Source organism: Falco punctatus (genome assembly GCF_963210335.1).
Source record: "Falco punctatus genome assembly, chromosome: 3".
Classification (NCBI taxonomy): Eukaryota; Metazoa; Chordata; class Aves; order Falconiformes; family Falconidae; genus Falco; species Falco punctatus.
In genome coordinates, this window is record NC_137582.1 from 61,030,117 (window position 1) to 61,051,216 (window position 21,100).

Here is a 21,100-nt window from a genome sequence, read left to right on the forward strand (position 1 = left end):
CAAAAACATAATCAAGGTCTGAATGAGAATTTTAACTAGACCTACAGCAAAGCCTACTAAAGATGCTCAGTTTATGGGTCTGGATGGTTATCATGAGAATAATACTCTTAAATGGGAATGGGTGAGATGAGCTGAGGTATCGAGCCACCGTGGAAGAAATTGAGAACTATGTGGTAAAATTAGCTATTAATGAGATGGACTAAAATCTTGATTATTTTTTTTAGGTTAGAAACAGAATAGTAATGTCTTGGTTTGCAGTGGGTAGCTGAATTTGTGCTTGAAGATGAGGCTGCTGAGGACTGATATGTAGAGGAAGAAGAGAAAGGAAGCCTGTGAAGTCTTCAGAGAAGTTGAGAGAGGAGATGAGAAGAACTTGTTGACGAGCAATTTTAGAAAAGGAGGGGGAGGTTCAGGGTAAGACAGGCCCATAGAAATCACAGGGAGAATAGAAATGCTTCAAGAAGAGATGTTGTGGTGGGTTAACCTTGGCTGGCTGCCAGATGCTCACCCAGCTGTTCTCTTACTTCCCTTCCTCAACAGGGCAGGGGGAGAAAATAAGGTGGAAAAAAGCCCTCATGGGTTGAATTAAAGACCGTTTAATGAGAAATGCAAAAGCTGCATGTGCAAGCAAAGGGAAAAGAGGAATTAATTTACTATTTCCCATTGGCAGGCGTATGTCCAGCCACATCCTGAGAAGCAGGGCCTCAGCAGGTGTAATGGTTGCTTGGGAAGGCAAGCACCGTAACTACGAACATCCCTCCTTCCTTCTCCTTTCCCTGAGCTTTTATTGCATGACCATCTTATAGTATAGAATATACTTTTGGTCAGTTTGGGTCAGCTGTCCTAGCTATGTCCCCTCCCAGCCTCTTGTGTAGGGAGAGGGAGAAAGCCTTGACACTGTACAAGCACTGTTCAGCAGAAACACTGGTGTGTTATGAACAGTATTTTAGCCCCAAATGCAATGCACAGCACACTGTAGGCTGCTACAAAGGAAGTTAACTTCGTAGCTTCATCCCAGCCCAACCTAGTACAGACATTTAACTAATTTTAAAGGCAGGTGAAAGGATAAGGAGAATGGCTGAGAGCTGGTTCTGAGAATCACTTGGGAGCAAGTCGTTGGAGACTTCATTCAAAACTCTGGAGGAGGTGTTTGGGATCAAGTGAGATACTTTTCTATTGGTAATCCAAAGTGAGAAGCAGAGGTCGCTGAGCTTCAACATTCTGTGCAGAAGTCAGAAGAGGGAGAGGATTTGAGCAGTGAGTCATTAGTGGAGAAAAATAAGAGTTTAGGATGTAATGAAGTTTAGAGAATTACAGGCTTTTTTAGCTAAGAATTTGGCAGAACTAAAGGAGCAGAAAATGAATTAGTAATGGAGGAAGTAACTGCTCATGGGCTGTCTGCCAGAACGATACTGCTGTGTGAGAACAAGAGTAAAGGAAACAGATGTTGAGAGCAAGCCAGGGCTACAGTTGGCAGGCTGGACATTGTGATAGGATAGAAAGGAAAAGCAGTAAAACATGGAGAACAGCGAGTTACGGAGAGAATTAACAAGGGGAAAGAAGACTGGGATCAGAGGTCTGAGAGCAGAAGAGTGTCATCATTGTGGGTGAGTGGAAAAAGGGAAAATGATGGGAAAGAAGGGAAAGTGGGAAAGGGGAAAAGAAAACGGAAAGAAGGTGGTGTTAGCCAGGCACTATTGGAAGTGAGTGACCCAGGTGATAATTGGAAAGGGAATTTAGTATAAGGAGATCAGGAAAAAGTGTTTTGCTGTAGAATAAGGCCGAAGCTTTTTTATTTTCCTTTTTTTATTATTTTTTTTTAGTTAAATGAGTGGCAGGTGAGAAGTTGAGTGGGAGATGAAGGTGAGAAATTACCTTACTGAGGGATTAGATAGGTTAGGGTTTTCGTGTACCTCCTCTTCATGGATGTACAAGACCATTACTTATTACATGCAGAGTTCAAGTGAATAAACTCTTCCAAACTTGCACTGGTTATGCTGGAAACTATAGTTGAGTGCCTTCCCAGAACTGGGTTTTGAGAAGGCATCAGCAACAGGGTAGAAGTTCAGGGCATCTATGAAGTGGAAGGCATCAAGTTGTGGAGAAGGAATTGAGGTAAGGAATATAGTGTGTGGGTTGATCATTGTCTTCAGTTGAGGCTCTGCTACAAAAAAATCAATGTGGAAATGAAAATTGCAAAAATTTACTAATATTCTAGGAAATATCAGGAATTATTTCTCTGCCAATGTTTATTAATAGCTTGTTATCTAGACTAATAGCTGCTGAATGTTACTAGTGATTCCTGGTACGTGGTCAGTGGCTCTGTAGGAGCACTGGTTATGACCATTTGCCATACTTATTTCCACTAGTATGATTTTCAAACTGTTTCCACATAGGATAATGTTATTTATATATTAGCTAACACTGTGTTCAAATGCTCACTAGTCAAAGTATTTCTAACATGTTTAGCCTGGGAATTTTGTGCCAGATTTTTTCTTTTACTATTTGATTAGTGATTTCTGTGTTCAATTTAATCACAGTAAAATTTGGAATTTGGCATGAAGCTTGAAGTTGATAAAGCATGTGTTTTGCATCAGATGGATGGCATTATCTTCCTGCCAACTACTGTGTGAGAGTTTGAAATGTTTCAAGGCAATAGAAATCTACAGCACAGGAAAAAGAAAAACAACTTAAATCTTCAGCTTTTCAAACTTGCACTTAACTACTCTTCACTGTAGGTTGGACACCACTGCATGAAGCCTGTAATGTTGGTTACTACGATGTTGCTAAAGTCCTGATAGCAGCAGGAGCTGATGTGAACACACAGGGCTTGGATGATGATACGCCACTTCATGATTCTGCTAGTAGTGGTCATAGAAATGTGAGTACTGGGAGAGTGGGAAGGGAAAAAATAAGTGGTTTGAAATGCGCAGTCTTTAGAACAAATCCTAACTGTCCTGATAGCTGTCATATGGTTTTATAATTCTGCTTCTGCTGGTTTGGGTTCATCTTAAAGCTGTTCTGATTTTCATCTTGCTTTTCATTTTACTTCTATCGCCAGATATTTTCTACCCTATCTGTTTTCTTAAATGTTTAAAAGTTTCAGTTTTACTTTTTTACTAAAACACTTAAAATTACTTTCTTTTAAGACTTCTACTGTATAGAATTCTCACGGTGCTATGGATATGCTATCCAAATAGTACGTGCTGTGTATGTGTATATATATATATATATGTATAAACATTTAAAGCTATATAGCCTACATGTGTTTTTACATCTTTGTTTATGGACTTTGACACAGAGCACTGATGTATGTATATTCTTAATATTTTTTTTTTAATTTGCCAATAATTAGTTAGCAGAGAGGATAAATGGAGAACTGTAGGTATTTTATATTTCTTTCTGAATTTGTTCTAGTTTTCTGCTAGATGCAGAAATGACTCCACTCTCCTTTTAGATCTCTTTTATTTCATTACTCTGTATGATTTGCTGTATAAAGCAGAAAATAGAAAACATCCTTAATCAAGTATACCTTCCAAACAAGATGTTCCGTTTGAAAGGATCTTCTGGAAAAGCTAGAGAAGTGAATTAAGATAATCTGATTGGGAAACTTTTATTAACTGTTCAGTAACTGTTTCTTATGGGTATCTAAACAAAAGTGGGTCTTTACTACAGTTTTATGCAAGTTTGACCTAGACTTTTGGAGAACAGGACCTCTTGCTTGTCTGGTTTCAGTATATGTATCTGAGACCATCTCACTGACATTATGTATTGGAAAAACTCTGAAGTTTCATGTTAACATACCACAGTCTGGTGAAGTTCCCCATTCTTAACATGTAGGACCAAAAAAACAGTAACCCATACTGGATGCTGTGCTGAAAATGAAGTGGACTTGGTATCGTTGTAACTTCAATGATTAGTTGCCCTTGATGTTACAGGAATTGATGATTTTGCTGTATTATATTCAGTTGGGGAAGGGTGTAGTTTGTTCTTCCACTAAGATATTTGGATCTCTGTCAGGGCTTTTCTGAAATGCTGTGGTAACCAGTGCTGCTAGTACTTGAAAAACTTTACTGTTCCTTAGGGTTAAGTTCTATACAATTCAGAGCAAGGAGGTGAATCAAGTGCAGAAGAGCACCGAGCTTGGTAGGTGAGGAACCAGATGAATTGTTGAGGAAACGCTAGAACAGCAAGAACAAAAGGCCACTGTTGCTTTTATTTATGATGGTGCCACATCTGTGTAACAGAGGGACAACTTTCTTTAGTCTTCCCCATTACCTCTTCTAACAGGCAGATTACATATACCTGGACTTAGCATTCTAGTTGCTGAAGACTTGCTTTCCAGTCTCAGTTTCATAGGTAGGAGTTTAGGATCTCATATTAGTTATCCACATTCGTGTGCAATGGGAGATATTTATGGTGGTCAAGTAACATTGTGGAACACCTGAAAGTTAATTTATTTAATTTTGCAGATTGTGAAGCTGTTGCTTCGACATGGTGGAAATCCATTTCAAGCCAATAAGCATGGGGAGAGACCTGTTGATGTTGCTGAAACTGAAGAGCTGGAAATGCTATTGAAAAGGGAGGTGCCCATCTCTGATGATGATGACAGTTGCTCAGGTAAAAGTAGCCATTTAATTGCTTACTTCAGGTGCATCAATTTGGCTGAAGTTAGGTGGTTTTAATCTTTCGCATAATATTAGCTATTAAAGAGTTGCTGCAGGTAGCAGTTGCTATTGTTTCCTGCTTTTAGAGGTAGTTTTCAGATCTTTGAGTTGATTTATCTGAAATATTTATCCTGACTTTTTTCCTGCCCCTCTGCCTAATAAGCCTGTCCCCCTCTCCTTAATAAGCCCTACCTCAGAATGGTGGGTTTTCCAGAGAAAGATACAGAGAAAAATCGTGTTTATTATACTATGAAGTGGTTTCTGAGAGGTCTTCTTGGGGGAAAATATCCCCAAAGTCACTTGCTTCATGTGCTTAGTAGATGAGTTGGCAGCTAGTGTCACACGTGGGTAAAACTTACACTTGGTAAAGAAAAATCCTTGCCAGTGGGCAAACCACAAATTTGTGAAGGTGACCAGGTAGTAGCTTGCTTACATGGAGGCAGTAATTCTTGGCCCCAACTGTATTTCTGCAGATTATGGTACAGGTATCACCTCTTGGGACACAGAAAGAACTGTTTTCTCCTTGGAAGCAAAAGATTCTTGACAAGTAAGTTGAGTGCAGGGAGCAACTTCTCATTCTGCTTTCACAGAATCTTCAGGAATTCAGATCCTTTTGAGTAAAAGAAATCAGGTGGATTGAAAACTAGCTGAATGGCCAGGCCCAGAGCATGGTGATGAGTGGCACAAAGTTTAGTTGGAGGTCAGTAACTGGCAGTGTACTTCAGGCGTCAGTACTGCGTCCAGTCGTGTTTTACCATCTTCATTAATGACTGGGACAGAGTATGCTGTCAGGAAGTTTGCTGATGGCACAAAACTGGGAGGAGTGGCTGATGTGCCAGAGGCTCATGCTGCCCTTCAGAGGGGCCTCAGTAGGCTGGAAAAATGGACTGGCAGAAACCTCTTGAAGTTTAACAAGGGGAAATGTGAAGTCCTGTACCTGGGGGGAAACAACCCCAGGTACCCAGTACAGGCTGGTGTCTGACCAGCTGGAGAGCAGCTTTGCAGAAAAGGCCGTAGGGGTCATGGTGGACACCAGGTTGAACATGAGCCAGCAGTGTGCCCACACAGCCAGGGTGGCCAGTGGTGTCCTGGGCAGCACCAGAAGCCTTGCCAGCAGGTCGAGGGAGGTGATCCTGCCCCTCTGCTCAGCACTGGTGAGCACTGGAGTGCTGGGTCCAGTTCTGGTCTCACCATATGAGAGAGACATGGACATACTGGATAGAGTCCAGTGTAGGGCCCCAAAGCTGCTGAAGGGACTGGAGCATCTCTCCTGCGAGGACAGGCTGAGAGAGCTGGGGCTGCTAAGCCTGGGGAAGCGAAGGCTCAGGGGGATCTTATCGGTGTACACAGATACCTGAAGGGAGGGCGCAAAGAGGACAGGGCCAGGCTTTGTGGAGGTGCCCGGTGACAGGGCCAGAGGCAGCGGGCACACACTGCAACACAGGAGGTTCCCTCTGAACTTCAGGAAACACTTTTTACTGTGAGGGTGACCAAGCACTGGCGCAGGTTGCCCGGGGGGAGGCTGTGGAGTTTCTGTCCTTGGAGATACTCAAAAGCTGTCTGGACACAGTCCTGGGCAACGGGTTCTGGGTGTCCCTGGTTCAGTGGGGCATTGGCTCAGATGACATTGGTACTAGATGTTCCTTCCAACCTCAACCATTCTGTGATCCTGAAAATAACAGGAGGGAGAGCATCGAGTCACATGAATGTTAAAGTCAGTTTCTTTTCCCCTAACAATCAAAAAAAAAAAAACCCTAAAAAAAACCCCAACAAAACCAAACCAACTAAACAAATTAACAAAAAAAAATCAAAAACAAATGGCTAGGAATGTTTTCTGTTCAAGATTTCACTGTAGTTCAAGCCAAATAAAAAAGTCATGTTGTCCTATGTAGAGCTAGTGAATGTTCTGATGTAGTGTTAACTTTTTTTAGCATTAGAATAATCTGAAATACATGCATAGTAATTCCGTTTTAAGGGACAGTCACAGCATTGCTCCACAGAATCTACTTAAGCTTAGCTACATCATTAATCTGAGAAAAATATTTTTATATATGCCAAATAGAAACTTGTTACTATTTAGCAATTGATTCCTCAACAGTTGTGTGTCAGTGCAGGGTATTGCTTAGTTTCCATGGGCTGCTTTCCAAGAGGAGCAGAATGTTCTCTGTAGTTTCTCAAGGAGTCAGGATTAGATAATAGGTGATCTGTCTCTTGCACTTCCATTGCTTTATCTTTAGTCATGAAAGAGTAAGCTCCCTGATGTGTTTGGAACAGGGAAAGACTATTAAGAGCAAAGCAAATAGGGATATGGAAGAGAGAAGCACCAACTACCTTGTAGGAAACAGGTGAAGGGAAGCCACAGAGAAAGGAGTGGTTAGAGTTAAGGCAGGAAGATGATGCCATGTATAGTATGGGCAAGGAGGGATGTATATAAAAAGCTGGTAGCACAAAACTAGTAATATGTTCTGGGTGCATCAGATAACATAGAAGATAATAGAGACTTCTGACATCTATTTTATGGATAGTGTTGTTGAATAAAAAAGAGCTGAGAAGCCTGTTGGCAAGGTATGTGTCTTAATCACCATGTACTGGCAGTTGGATCTTACTGGACATGAGGGGTAATCTTGCAGCAGAACAACTATTTTTTTGTTATTCAAACTTTTGATGCATTGAAACTGCTTCATCACTTCCCTTACACTATTATTTCAAACTCATCTGTTACTTTTTTTTCAGTACATCAAATCTCTAGTCCATGGTACTGAATAATACAATACTCAGTTATTTTTAACAAGCAAACTGATAGACTCAGCTGAAGAGGCTTGATTTGGAACCTTATCTGGAGGGAACAATACATCCAGAAATACTACTTAAAGATTTTTTTTTGAGGTCTAGATTTTCGTGTGATCAGGTGGTGATAACACTTCATAATGTTTCTTAAAATGTAATTTTAGCAACAGTTGAGAGGTTTACATTTTGGACTTCCAAGTCCAAGATACCCAGTACAATATACTTGCTCCATGCTGTGCACTCATACAGCAGAGACCAGTTGCAGTGAATTATAGCATGGTCTGCTTTAGGCTGTCCATATTGGGTGCGTAAAGATTCATGAGCAAACTTCTTTACACAAGCAGCTCTTTGTCTTTTAAGAGTAAAATCTTATCTGCCATTGAAATATGACTGAATATTCATGTGGAGAAACATAGTTTAGTTATTAGAGAGCGTAACGGTTGATGAATTGTCTCCTAGAAGAGTGACTCATCATCGTAAGATGTCCTTGAGAAAGAGTCATGTTATGCAGGAATTACACGCAGTAGATGTTGTTTACAAAATTTAAAGTGCATTGGTTTTTTGTTAGATTGGGGGATGTAAACACTAATTAATATTTTTACATACCTGAGTGAGAGCTGTAAAGTGTGGGGAGCACTTTGGTTTCATGACCTTTTGTTTTCTCCTAAAAAGCTTATATTCCAGAGAGAAGATCTATTGTGATTTGAGTGTTTCTATGACTGCTGAACTGAACTATTTTGTCCTGAGTAAAGTGTGAAGAATGTTCCATCAATATTCAACCAATGTTTTTTTCTTACTCTAGATTCTGAAGAAGCTCCATCTGTAAATCCTTCTAGCGTAGAGGCGAATGTTGATTCAGAAGCAGAAAAGGACTCTGTAGCCAATGACAGCAAACAAATGGTCCCTAGTAAGGCACCACTTCCATCTGCTCTTGATGAGTATGAGTTTAAAGATGATGATGAAGAGGAAATGAAAAAAATGGTTGATGACAAACATATTCTTAGAAAAGACCCAAGGAAGGAGGATGAGACAGAAGTTGAGAAGAACAGCTTATTTGTGAAGCAGGAAAAAGTTGTCTTTTCAAAATCATTTAAAAGCAAAAAGCAGAAACCATCTAGAGTTCTGTATTCAAGCTCTGAAAGTTCAGATGAAGAAGTACTTCAGGACAAGAATATAGTCTCTCCTTGCTCTATTTCAGAGACATCAAGTTCTGATGTAAGAGTGAAGAAAGAATATATGGTTACAAATGAACACAAGCAAAAAGGCAAAGTTAAAAGGAAAGTAAAAAATCAGAGCAAAAATAAAGAGAATCAGGAACTAAAGCAAGAAAAAGAAAATGCTAGAGTAACAAATATAGCTACTTCTGGCTTAGATTCTTTAGATAAAACTAGAGAGGAAGAAACATTTAAGAAGTCTTTCACCCCAAAAGAAGATTCTTCTTTACATCTGTTCCATATCACTGCTGGCAAATCTCCAAAGCATCCCTGTGGATTAAGCGAAAAGCAGTCAACACCATTAAAGCAAGAAAACACCAAAACTTGCTTATCACCAGGAGGTTCTGAAATAACATTGCAATCAGAATTAGTTCGGTATGATCACAACACTGATTCTGAATATCTAGTAGAAAGTTCTAGTGGCAAGTCTTGCAAGCACAAAGATAAAAGCAAGCATCATCAGAAAGATTTTCACTTAGAATTTGGTGAAAAATCTAGTCCTAAAATTAAAGAGGAAGACAATAGCTCAGCATTGGAGAATTCAGAGTATACTCTGAGAAAGATTGACAAGGAGGGTAAAACACTGAAAAAGCATAAATTAAGGCACAAAGAAAGAGAAAAGGAGAAGCATAAAAAAGAGCAGGATGGAGAGAAGGAAAAACATAAACATAAAGATAATGTTAAAGAGGTTCAAAGAAGTATTGAGTTTGACAGAGAATTTTGGAAAGAGAACTTTTTCAAAAGTGATGAAAATGAAGAGACGTTGTTAAATACAGAACATGAATCTCTTTCTTCAGACAAAAAATCAAAGCTAGAAAAAGCTGTGGCAAAAGAAGATAAGCTGGTTAAGGAGAGACAGATCCAGAAAGAGAGAAATGCTAGAGAGGAGAGAGAGAAAGAGAAGAACAAAAAGGAAAATGAGAAGTTTCTCAAGGATGAAAAACTAAAAGATACAAAAGAAGAAAAAGAAGTTACGCTTGCAGATAAAGAGATGGAGTTGTTCTGCTTTGGTGTTAAAGATGTGGCAGCCAGCATGCATTTAATAGAAAAAGAAACAGATACTGAAAAGCAGGAAAAGAATTTAAAGGAAAATAAAGAAAAGACTGAAAAGCGAACTTTGGCCAAAGAAAAAGATGTTGAAAAGATAGAAAGAAAAAATGGAGAAAAAGAGAAAAAGGTAAGACATGAATACAAGATGGAGAAAGAAAAAGCAGAAGTAAATGAAAATACAGAAAAAGTAAAGGAGAGGCCCTGTTCCCAGCAAGGGGAAAGATGCCCTAAGGAAAATGATAAGATAAAAAGCACAGGTAGTCTTAAAAAACTTGATGACAAAGAAAGAAATAAAGAAAAAACTGATAAGAAGCATGATAAAGAAAAGGCTGATAAAGACAGGCATTGGGCTGAAAGCAAAGAAAAACACTGTACTGAAAGAAAAGTCAAACAGTGTGAAAAAGAATCTGAATGTACTAAATCAGAAAAAAATAGAACTAAAGACAAAGAAAAGGAATTTGAAAAAAAAGACAAATCCAAAGATAAGGAGATCTCAACAGTAGCAAACTCAAAACACATGCAAGAGGAAAGGAGATACAGTATTACAGAAAGTAATAAAACAGTGCATGACAAACTGTCATCTCTGAAAGAAAAACCAAAAGATGATTTGTTGAAAACTCCAGATGGTAGAGAGAAAGACAAAAAAGATAAAGATATAGACCGATATAAAGAGAGAGACAAGCATAAAGATAAACTGCATCAAAGTAGTTTACTAAAACTAAAACTTGAGCATGAGAAACCTAAGCCTAAACCAGCTCCTGCTCCAAAAGATGCTCGACCTAAAGAAAAAAGATTAGTCAATGATGATTTAATGCAAACTAGCTTTGAAAGAATGCTTAGCCTTAAGGATCTGGAAATAGAGCAGTGGCATAGAAAACATAAAGAAAAAATAAAGCAGAAAGAGAAGGAACGTTTAAGAAACCGTACTTGTTCAGAACTTAACAAGATGAAAGAAAAACAGAAACACTCATTAGCTGAAGTAAAAAGCAAAGAACTGATTCGTTCAAAAAGCTCAGAGCTGCCAGATGTTTGTGTAAAGGAAAAACAGCTGAAAGACGCCACAAGTAATAGATCACAATCAGTAGACACCAGAACCGTAAATGTTATCAAGCCTTCATTGGTTTCAGATAATTCAAATAGATCCCCCAAATTAGAAAGTGAAAAGACAAGTCTGAGCTCCAGATCAGTGTCCATGGTTTCAGTTGCAAGCTCTGAGGATTCTTGCCATACCACAGTAACTACTCCAAGGCCTGCACTCGAATATGATTCAGATTTTATGCTAGAAGGTTCAGATTCCCAAATGTCTTTTTCACAGTCACCATTTTTGGCAAGTGCCAAATCACCAGCCCTTCTTGAAAAAGAGACCGATGGTCTTGCCGAGTTGCCAGATCGCGTTAAGCCATCTTTTGCAAACAGGCTTCCACCAATGTACATTAGATCAGCATCTGTTGAAGATGTTAAACTGGTTTTAAATGAGTGTAGACCTGTTGTAGAGGTTCGAAGATGCAGCATGCCTGCTGCTGTTTCTGAACACAGCAAACAGCCTCGAGCATCAGAAGAAAATAATCAGAATGCTCCTCCATCAGCTCAGACTTACGCTAGCACTTCTCCTAAACCAGAACTGCCATGTAACGTGCTTGAAAGAGATTGTCAAAGTAGTATGTCTAGTTTGCAGTCGAACTTTACATCATCTCCAACTGCAGCTGTTAGCAGCAAGCAGGCAACAACGGGTACAAGTTCCATTAAAAATATTGCTCAGCTGGGCCCTCCAGAAGACTGTAATATGCATTTAGAGCCATGTAGTCAAAGTGGTGTGACTCAGCAAACCAAACCGTGGGATGTGCCTTTTGACGGACTTAATCCATTAAACAATGAGTTTAACAGCTCAGGTTATGGTGTATCAGAACAAGATACTAACAGTGTTACAGCAGTGCATAATTCTGAAAACAGGACATTAAAAGAGCAACAAGTATCTGAATTTTTGCCTCAGCATCCTGAAATTAAGGGAGGTTCCAGTTCTCAAGAATCTGCATCATTTTTGCCTTCACAGTCGCTTTATTCTTTACCTATCCAGCCACTCCCAGATGTGTCTAAACACATTTCTTTACCAGGCATTAGCAGTCAAGATTCATCATTTGTACAACAACAAAATCCAGTTCAAACTACAACTTCTACTTTGGAGACAGATGCTACTAGTACCAGAGAGCTGGAAAATGCTTTCTTCCCTTCAAACATTAAGGCGGCTGATGCACCCATTGCTGTACTTTCCGAGAGCTCTGTGAAGGATACTTTACAGAGCAATGAAAGGGTGAATGATTTACCTACAGTACGGTTAGAAAAAGATATTCCTGAAAGTGATAGCAATTCACAGTTAATTGTAAATTCATACACATTCAGTAAAGTTGTTTGTAAGAATGCTCAGAGTGAAGAGGATAGTAACACAGCAGATGCTTCAGACATTAGAAACGAAAAAGGCCAACAAGAAAAGTTGGTTTCAGTGCATGTTGTTGATAATAAAGGCGATGTTGATCTCTGTGAACTAAGTTCAGGAATGTCAAAGGGAATTATGAACGAATCGGCTAATAAAAAACCCTGCACTGCAGACAGAGAAAATGTGTTGACAGATGATTCACCACAGTACTCCTCTTTATCTAATTTGGAAAACAGTTTACAACAGATTACACAGGAAGAGGTGCATAAATACAGCCAAATAGTTAAACTAGAAGAAGAAATTGCGGAGGATCAGAAGGTGGAACAACAAGAAGTACCTCAAAGAATCACGAGGAACAGAGCAAATATGCTTGCTAACCAGGGTAAGCAGAATCCTCTTGGCTGCATGCAGACATCAGAAAAAGAGTCTGAATCGTCAGCATCTATGAAAGCAAGGATTAGATTAACTGAAGAGGATGATGCTCAGGTACATCATCCACGTAAACGAAAGGTGTCACGTGTGCCTCAGCCTGTGCAAGTGAACCCTTCTTTACTGCAGGCTAAGGAGAAAACCCAGCAGTCACTGGCAGCTATTGTTGATTCTTTGAAACTTGAAGAGATTCAGCCATACAGTTCTGAGAGAGCAAACCCTTATTTTGAGTACTTGCACATAAGAAAAAAAATAGAAGAGAAGCGTAAATTACTGTGCAGTGTTATTCCCCAGGCACCTCAATATTATGATGAATACGTGACCTTCAACGGCTCATACCTGCTGGATGGCAATCCCTTGAGCAAGATATGCATCCCAACTGTAAGTAACATGGTCTTTAAATAAGTAAATGTGTTGGTTTTAGTTTTGTAACTTTCATAGTCTTCCTAACTTGCTTCTGAATATTCATGCTGAAAATAGTAACTTAGTATATGTCAAATTAATATTGACCAGTAATGTCATATTTAAAAGCCCCATTCAGTGGCAATAAAAACAGTGGTTTGACAGTCATTGTAAGATGAACAGTCATGTATGACACTTGTAAAAGGTACATAGACAAATACTGTATTTCAAAGCATTTACTACACTAATACCTACCCTCTCAAAAGTGAAGTCAGTTGTTGAGAGCTTCTCCGAATTTCTGCTGGCAATAATTTGGTTAATACTAATTCTTCAAAGCTGTCACATTTGGGGCGGGGTGTGTGTGTGTGTGGATGTGCAGTGCTTCAAAATATTAAGTCCCTCGCCAAAAGTTTTAAGTAGGAGAGTATCTGCTAGCTACCTCAGTTTCTCCTTAGTACTCCCAAGAGCAGCAGATGTAATCTGCTGTGTCCCAACTTCTGTAATCTATCGATTTAAAGTGTTCTGAATTCTGTTTAATAATGTGAAATTATTTTCCTTTTCGCTGAAGGCCATCCATAGTTTAGGGGCATTTGTTCAGTTCTGGGCTCTCTGTAGTTCTGACACGAGCATATTGGGCATATGTCTGATGACAGCTGTGGGGGAGGTCTGTGCCATGCAGAACATAATTGGCTTAAATGCAGTTAATATTGCTGTTCGTTATGGAGGTGCCCCTCAAGGTGTCACACAGTAACACGGTCACTGCTGTTGAGGGTTTTCTGAAGAACTATTACTTTCGGGAGTAGGAGGTTTACAATTTCTCCACCTATTATCTGACCCATTTAAAATGCTCTAGTTCTGAGGTAAAACATATTAGCTTAAACCTGTTTGAATGGTTTAACTTAACACACGTAATACCTGAAATAGGCTAAAAACACATATTTTATTTCCTAAAGCAGTTTTTTGGCTGGCATACAGTAGCTTCATAATGTCAGAATTTAGTAGCGGTTGATTGTATGCCTATTCCTTAGCATGCGTCAAGTTAGGAAAAGTCTGTTTAGGACGACTGGGGAGAATATCTTAATCCTTGCGTGGCAAAAATGCCTACTAAACTTGAGCTGTTTGTGTGTATGAAATCTCATAAGCACAAGCCAAGCATCCAGTCTTCAGCCTCTCTATTTCTGAATAGGTTAGTTACGTTGACTCCATATAAGATAACTTGCCCCTGCTAAAGGATGTTGCCTTAGCTTTTTCCAGTAGAGTTGAAGATTCTTTTGATTAAGCAATGAACTCGAATGTAATACATGTAAGTAAATTGTAAAATGTTTGCTTCATTCCAGAGGTAGTCATAATCCCCTGTATAGACTGTTTCCTCTCATTCTTCTTCCACTGTGCCTGCTATGTCTGCCCAAGAGAATTAATGTGTATCCTCTTAATGTGAAGTGAGTTCTTTTATTTGATGGTGACCACGGTTCTTTGAAGTTAGTAGATCACTTGTAATCTGAGGAAAGATGTGGGTAAGATGACCCACATCTACTTGGTCTGTAAGTGAACTAGGATGTATAGTAAGCTTTGCTACAGTGTACCAGGCTGTCAGCCTTCCCCAGGCTACAGGTTTCTCAGTAGCTGTTGCAGCTTCTGAAATGTATCGTTATCACTGGAAGCAGAGATTTTTTTGATTATTTTTTATATATATATATATAGCAGCTGCTAGTCAAGTACATACTGTTTCCAAGCTGCAGCTTACTGCTTTGGCATCACACTTCAGTGCTTAATTTGGGATAAGCAGAAAGTGGAGAAGCATGGCATGTATTTTTCCTTGGCCCACTTCTACCTGGGCAGTAGAATTCATTTCCCTGTCATAAATGGCAGTATATGTAGGTACTGTAAGAAAGGGAGACATATTAAAGCCACTGCCTCATGCTTCCTTCATATGTCTCATGCTGTATATAATAGGGATCTGCAGTTCATTAAAATAAATTTAGGTAGTAGGGTAGCACAAATTCTTGGGCAACTTAAGTTCAGGAGATAGCAGAGACAAATGTGTGTTCCCCATTCTCAATGGCTTTTAATTACTTGTTAAAAACCTCTTTAAAAAGTTGATAAAAATGTGAATATGTACTTGAAGGATTACAGTCATTGATTTTTATCTCATTTAGATTTTTGGGTTGCGTCCCTACACATACATGTTCTGGTGATAATGATGTTTAAACTGTAACTTGTTTTGTATATGCTTCTGTGGTACTGTTAAATCTTCTACAGCTGTGGAAAGAACAGGTGGATATTTTTATTCCAGGCTGTTCGGAGCAAAAGGGAAGGAAAAAAGTTGTGAGAATCCAAAAGAAATTATGAGAAAATTGATGTTTATTTCCTTCAGGAGTAAAGTGTAAGAAAGTAGCATCTTTAAAGCATAGTTAGTTTTAATCTATCAAGGGAAATACTTCAAGCATCTTAGTTTTGCCAGAAAAATAATCTACAATGCAGCTAAATGTTTTGTTTAATTACTGTCACTTGTGTAAATGTACCGTTTTCACAAAATTTCTCATGTTTCTTTGCACAAAAAAGATAACATTTAAAAAATTATTAGTAGTTCTAGCTGATTTATTAGTAGCTTCTTCAGAGCTTGCTTGTGTATACAATTTAATAATTTTAGTTCAGCACCATTGAAAATCTCAATCATAATAGTGCCTATTACAAATACTATAAAAGGAGTATTGCTAAACCAGATATCATTTCATGCTCAGAAATAAATATTTATATGTATATTGTACACATTGTCCAACAACATGAAAAGAAGGGCTATGCCTAGCCTCTCCACAGTTGTGGAATATTAATACCATGTACATGTTGTTATGCATATAATGTGTAATTTAATGGTCTGGTGCAGTGGTAAAACGACTTTTCTCTTGGGATTCTTTTTAAATTTCTCCTTTCATGGTTCTTTAATGATTCTCTGTTAACCTGATTTTTGCCTTATGGATGTACATTGGCTATGGGAAAGTAGATACCTTTTCTTAAATTATTCCTATATTTTAGATACCACTGTGTGAAGGTCTATGTGAAGACAATATATTTAGCTCTGACACTCTGAGACTCAGAATAGTTTGTGTAACATGCTGTTCTCTGCATTGGAATTTTAATGATGCGCTATGGTTTATCTGATGAACTTCAAACATCCTGTAGGTGGGAACCAGGAGATGGTGTGCTTAAGTTTGATTTCCACAGCCTTGTTTATGTACTGTAATTTATTACCCATATCACCTAAGGCTGTAAGGATAGTCGCATATGAATTGTGGCTTCCCTCTCACCAATGCAAATACAAAACATAAGATAGGATACATCAGGTCAGTTCAAAACAGAAAGAAACAAATCTCAATCTTCTAACAGTAAATTTAAACTGCACTTAGCTAAATTGCCTTTCAGATTGCTAAATCAGTATGTTCAGCAGGGTTCAGTTGCCTTTATCTGTACAGCCTCCTGAGAAGAGATACCAAGATGATTCATTTCCAGCTTCAGATGGCTATCTAGAAGATATGTTTCTAGTAAAAGGGTTTCTGTCCAGTTTCTGACCTTCCTGTAGAAACTTAAGTGGTAAAAGCTTATGTTAGTGATGTTACCAGAAGCTTGCTTCCTAAATGCTCAAAATATGATAGCAATAGAGCAGGCCAGTTGATTTGAGTGGCACGGATGAGGGGAGATAGAGGGATGTGCGATAATAATTGCAGAAAACTTGTGTATGTGTGAATCTTGAGTTAGCTTCAGTGTTGTTGTTCTTTGTAACAGACACAAATAAGGACTGAAGGTTTACAGAGTGGTGGTCTAGTTGTAGTAGTTATGCAGAATTCAAGGCACGCAGGAAACATGTTTAATTGATTTTTCACGTGTTGGAGATGGAGAGGGTATGTCTTTGACCCCAGTGATGGCTGAATGAACCTGTTGCAGCGGCGGCTGCCTGGTGCAGCGGGACAAAGGTGAAAGGCTGAGCTCCATCTGGCTCTTCTGGGTGGTTTCTCCGGCTGGGATTAGAAAATACTGGAGAAGGCAGGACCCCTTTGCCTCCCTCTCTTCCACATGGAGTCTGAGCCCTTAAACTAATTTGATAATTTATTTTGGTTATAAAAAAAAACCCTGAGGGCACCTTTTCCTTTTGGCATTCAGTGTCATGCTCTGTTCCTGCAAGTCCAACATACGTGTTTGTGTTCTCCCAACAGGCTTTTTGAGGTCTCGCTACGAACAGCCTCTCAGATCTGAGGCCAGAGGGGCTCCTCCGGCAATTCCTGCCTTGAGCCCCTCAACTTCGGTTTCTTCCCAGACGGGGCGGTGGGTTCCCCTGCCCAAACGCGGGGCTTGTTCACCAGCAGGCGTGGTGACACCACTCGGATGGCGCTCGCAGGCGTTAAGGGTGTGAGGGCCGGCTTCCCGTGTTCCCGAGGAGAGGAAAAAAAATTCATCATTTCAGAAATTACTCAAAACAGAATCAGCCCCGTGTTCAACTTTATGTTTTGGGAGGTGGTGTAGGGCTGGCTGGAGCGAAGCGTTTCTAAGTGCATGCCGAGGCCGGGCTGATCCCCGGGACCCGAGGCACCGGTGGCCGCCGCACAGGCAGCCCATCGCGGTGCCGCTGGGGCTCGGTGCCCGCCCGGGGCGGCGGCGCTGGCGCCCGGCGGGCCCGCATGGCCGCAGCCTCAGCCGCCTCCGCGGCGCTAGGGCGCCCCCTGGCGCTCGGGAGGCGCCTGCCCAGCCGCGGGCCGGCGCTGCCGCTGGGGCTGCTGGGCACGGGGCGGCCGGCACGGCGCCCATCGGGTACTGCAGCTGGGGGCGAGCGGCGTCTGCCCGGGGGCACAGTCCGCATGGATGTTTAAGGAAAAATCCGTACAAGCTTGCCGTGTAGGTAATTTAAGTCATTTTCAGTTATCTGCTGTGGCATTGGTTGGGATTTCCGTTGCAAAACTAAACAGTCCATAAATTCAAGGGAATAACGCTTCATCATATTTGAAACTGTTCAGCTGATACGGGTGCTCGCCAGCCCCGAAATTTTTATTTCTGGATGATGTGGCTGCATAAACTCAAATAATCTTTATAGACAGGTTGTTTATCTTGCCTCATGCTGTGTGCTTCTCGGTTAGCAAAAGCACTGAGATTTTTGAGAGAGCTTTCGGGGCTTAGTAAAATTAATTAAATAAAAGCTTGGTGTTACTACAAGCGTCTTGTCTTATGTTATTGAAAGACTATGACTGCACTGTTGCACTGTGTCAGGAATGCAAAGTTTCTGGGCAAAACAAGACTGCGGTGTATCTCGGGCTGAATTTAAATACACTGATACCCATTGTGATTGAGACAGATTATTGCAGTAGATGTTTGTGGTTTGGGTTTTTTTTGTTGTGTTTGTTTTTAATACTGATGACTTACACAAAATGGGATATGCCGTAAATGTTACCCACTAGTTTGGGAGCCAAACTGTTTTCATTGAGGGAAGTGAAGCGTATCTTGCTTAGTAGTTTGAAACGTGAAGGAGTTTAATGTCATTTTATAGTAAATAATAGCTTCAGGAATGAACTGCAGTTAGTTACTCAATATGTTCTTTAATTCCAAACACATTGGCTGACTTCCACTTGGGGAAAAAAATGTCCTGAAATAATTTTCCAAGATAAAATAATTGAGTAACTGTTGGTAGATAAATAACTTTGTTACTAGAGTGTAATATTGCGAGATCGATACTAGTCATGCAGTGTGTCCATATTTTCATAATGGATTTATTGGGTTTTGACAGTTGCAGTATCCATATTATTGAACAGAATTATGTCTGTGTGTTTGTGGTAAGTACAAGTTAGAGTATCATACCTGTAGGTATGTATTTCAGCTGTGGTTTCTGAGTATCAGTGGTAGTAAGCAGTATGTAGTTTAGTTTTGATGCGTCTTTCCAAAGCAGTATCAATGCTTTTACATCAAGTGGTTGTTAAAAAACAATACTGAACTGGCATATAGAAAAGTGAACTTTTGGTGGAGCCTTAAAAACTCCCAGGATGTTTATTAGTTACTTCTCAAGAAACATCTGATTTCTGCAGTAGCTGTGAAGGCTCCAGGTGCCTTTTCAGTGTGGCATACAGCTCGGTCCAGAGAGTAATACCGGTTGTTTACTATAACTGACTAAAAATGCAAAATGTTTAGAATATAGCCAATCAGTAACAGTGTTGACAGCTCACTCAAGTTTATTTTTATTTATTTATTTGTTTGGTTTAGGCATAAGCTTTTTTAAAAAAATTATTTGAATAACTGACATGAAGAAACACTTTTCCAAGCTACTGCCTGGGGCTCTGGTGTACTTCTTGTTCTAGCTTGTGTTCTGTGTGATTGTAAGATTAGGAATATGGTTGGTTATCTTCTGTGCCCTATAAAATGCCAGTGACACTCTATAGATGTATCAAGTGACTGACTTTTTTTTAGCAATATTTTTCTTATTTTGCTCTTGTATTTGGCTAGGCATTTTTGAACTTCTCAAAATGAACAGCTATGCTTTAACGAGTCTTTAAAATTGACAGCAACTTTTATTTTTACTATCTTACAATGTATAACCCTTTCAAAGAACAGCTCTGGCATGCTGACAGTGTCTCGTTAAAAGCACTAAACAGTTTGAAATGCCATTTCAGTTAGGTTTATTAACTTTAAGGTAAAGAATCATTAAAACCTTCTATTGCAAGTGCATTGAAGTGACATAATTAATGGAATGTATGAAACTGTTGTATCTTCCCTAAAAAATATCTTGCATATGTTTTGGAGGTTTTTGTTTTTTTTTTTTCAAATAAATGCTCGTATCATATAGGCAATGTTAAACGTGTTAAATATATATTAATGATGCTATTTATAAAACTTTTTCCACAGATTACACCACCTCCCTCACTGTCGGACCCACTTAAGGAACTATTTAAACAACAGGAGGTTGTAAGGATGAAACTACGTTTACAGCACAGCATTGAAAGGGTAAGAATAAAGTAATTTATTTTTTTATCTCCCGACTTTAAGCTTTAGGGGGCTTTTTCTTTTTCAATGGACAGGCTATATTTTGCTCAATTTAACAGTGCTTTAGAAATAATACGCCTTCTATCCAAACTTATGAATTGGAGAAACTTCTAAGTAAAAAAAAAGTTTTGACAACTGTTAGTAGAATACTTATGTTAATAAGAACAGTTTTTTCCTGTTAATTGCTCTAAGATGTGGCCCAGATTTTTCCCATGGGGAGTGGGAAGAAAGCTGCAGACTGGTTTTGAAAGCTAATGATGGTGTAGACTTCAGAACCAAACTGAGTTAAAAGAACTGAAGCAAGAGTAAAATCCATTTTCATAGAAGACACATATGGCTCTAAGACTAAAATATAATTTGCAATATTCTGCTTGTAAAAGCAGCCTGAGATTGTTAGAAGTACATCTGTAGGCTTCACTGAATTTGAACACAGGAATTGAGAAAATATTCCTGGTTTAAGAGTATTCTTTATTTTTAAGCTGCCAAAACCTTTTTCCTTGGCAGGGTAGATTTAGGTGTCTTGTCAGTATTGTGAGCCAGATTGCTTGAGGACACAGACAGGACCTGTTTCTCACATGGAATGTATCTTAAGGATTTCTACACAGTTATATGAGCAGCTGGCTCATTAAAATGTGATGTGGTAGTTTTTTAGTTAAGTTGATTTCAGTGTGGCTTAACAAACCAGTTGAGGGAGGGGTTTTCCTTGAATTTGATATTTCAGTGTAAAGCTAGGTATAAAAAAAACAAACACAAAGACTGTAAACATAGTTTTAAGTTCTGACTGAAATTTGTAGCCAAAGGAAAGATGCTGCTTTTTCTGTTTTCGCAGCTTTTTATAATCTACCTTCTTTTCTTCCGGTAAAATTAGAGCCATTATGTTGCTGAGCAGTAAACACACACGATCTTTTATCTTTTATGTCTAAAATTTGGCATATGTTTATCTTGCTAAAATAGACTGTTCTTCAAATCAAATCCACTTTATACAACTACTAAGTCAAGTTTTGTCAAGTAAGCTATATTTTCTTGTCTTGGGTCAGGAAAGAATCTTTGTCCAGCTATGAATTTATGGAGTTTGTGCATGTTGTTTAAAAAAAAAAAAAAAAAAA

At 39.2% G+C, this 21,100-nt stretch overlaps 1 protein-coding gene across 4 annotated transcripts in view; it reads left to right on the forward strand.

The window, feature by feature from the left end:
* ANKRD12 (ankyrin repeat domain 12) overlaps positions 1-21,100 on the forward strand; it is a 66,726-nt gene that overhangs the window by 39,556 nt on the left and 6,070 nt on the right. For 3 of the 4 annotated variants that reach the window (XR_013926686.1, XM_080378956.1, XM_080378957.1), the window contains 4 exons: positions 2,739-2,881; positions 4,473-4,620; positions 8,257-12,959; positions 19,857-19,955. Coding sequence is in view for 3 of the 4 variants with exons in the window: in XM_080378956.1 (XP_080235082.1) it covers positions 2,739-2,881; positions 4,473-4,620; positions 8,257-12,959; positions 19,857-19,955 (5,093 nt within the window). In the remaining variant the exon portion in view is untranslated. Of the gene's footprint in view, positions 1-241; positions 1,608-2,738; positions 2,882-4,472; positions 4,621-8,256; positions 12,960-19,856; positions 19,956-21,100 lie in introns of those variants that run through there. The other variant, XM_080378958.1, reaches the window with a different exon arrangement.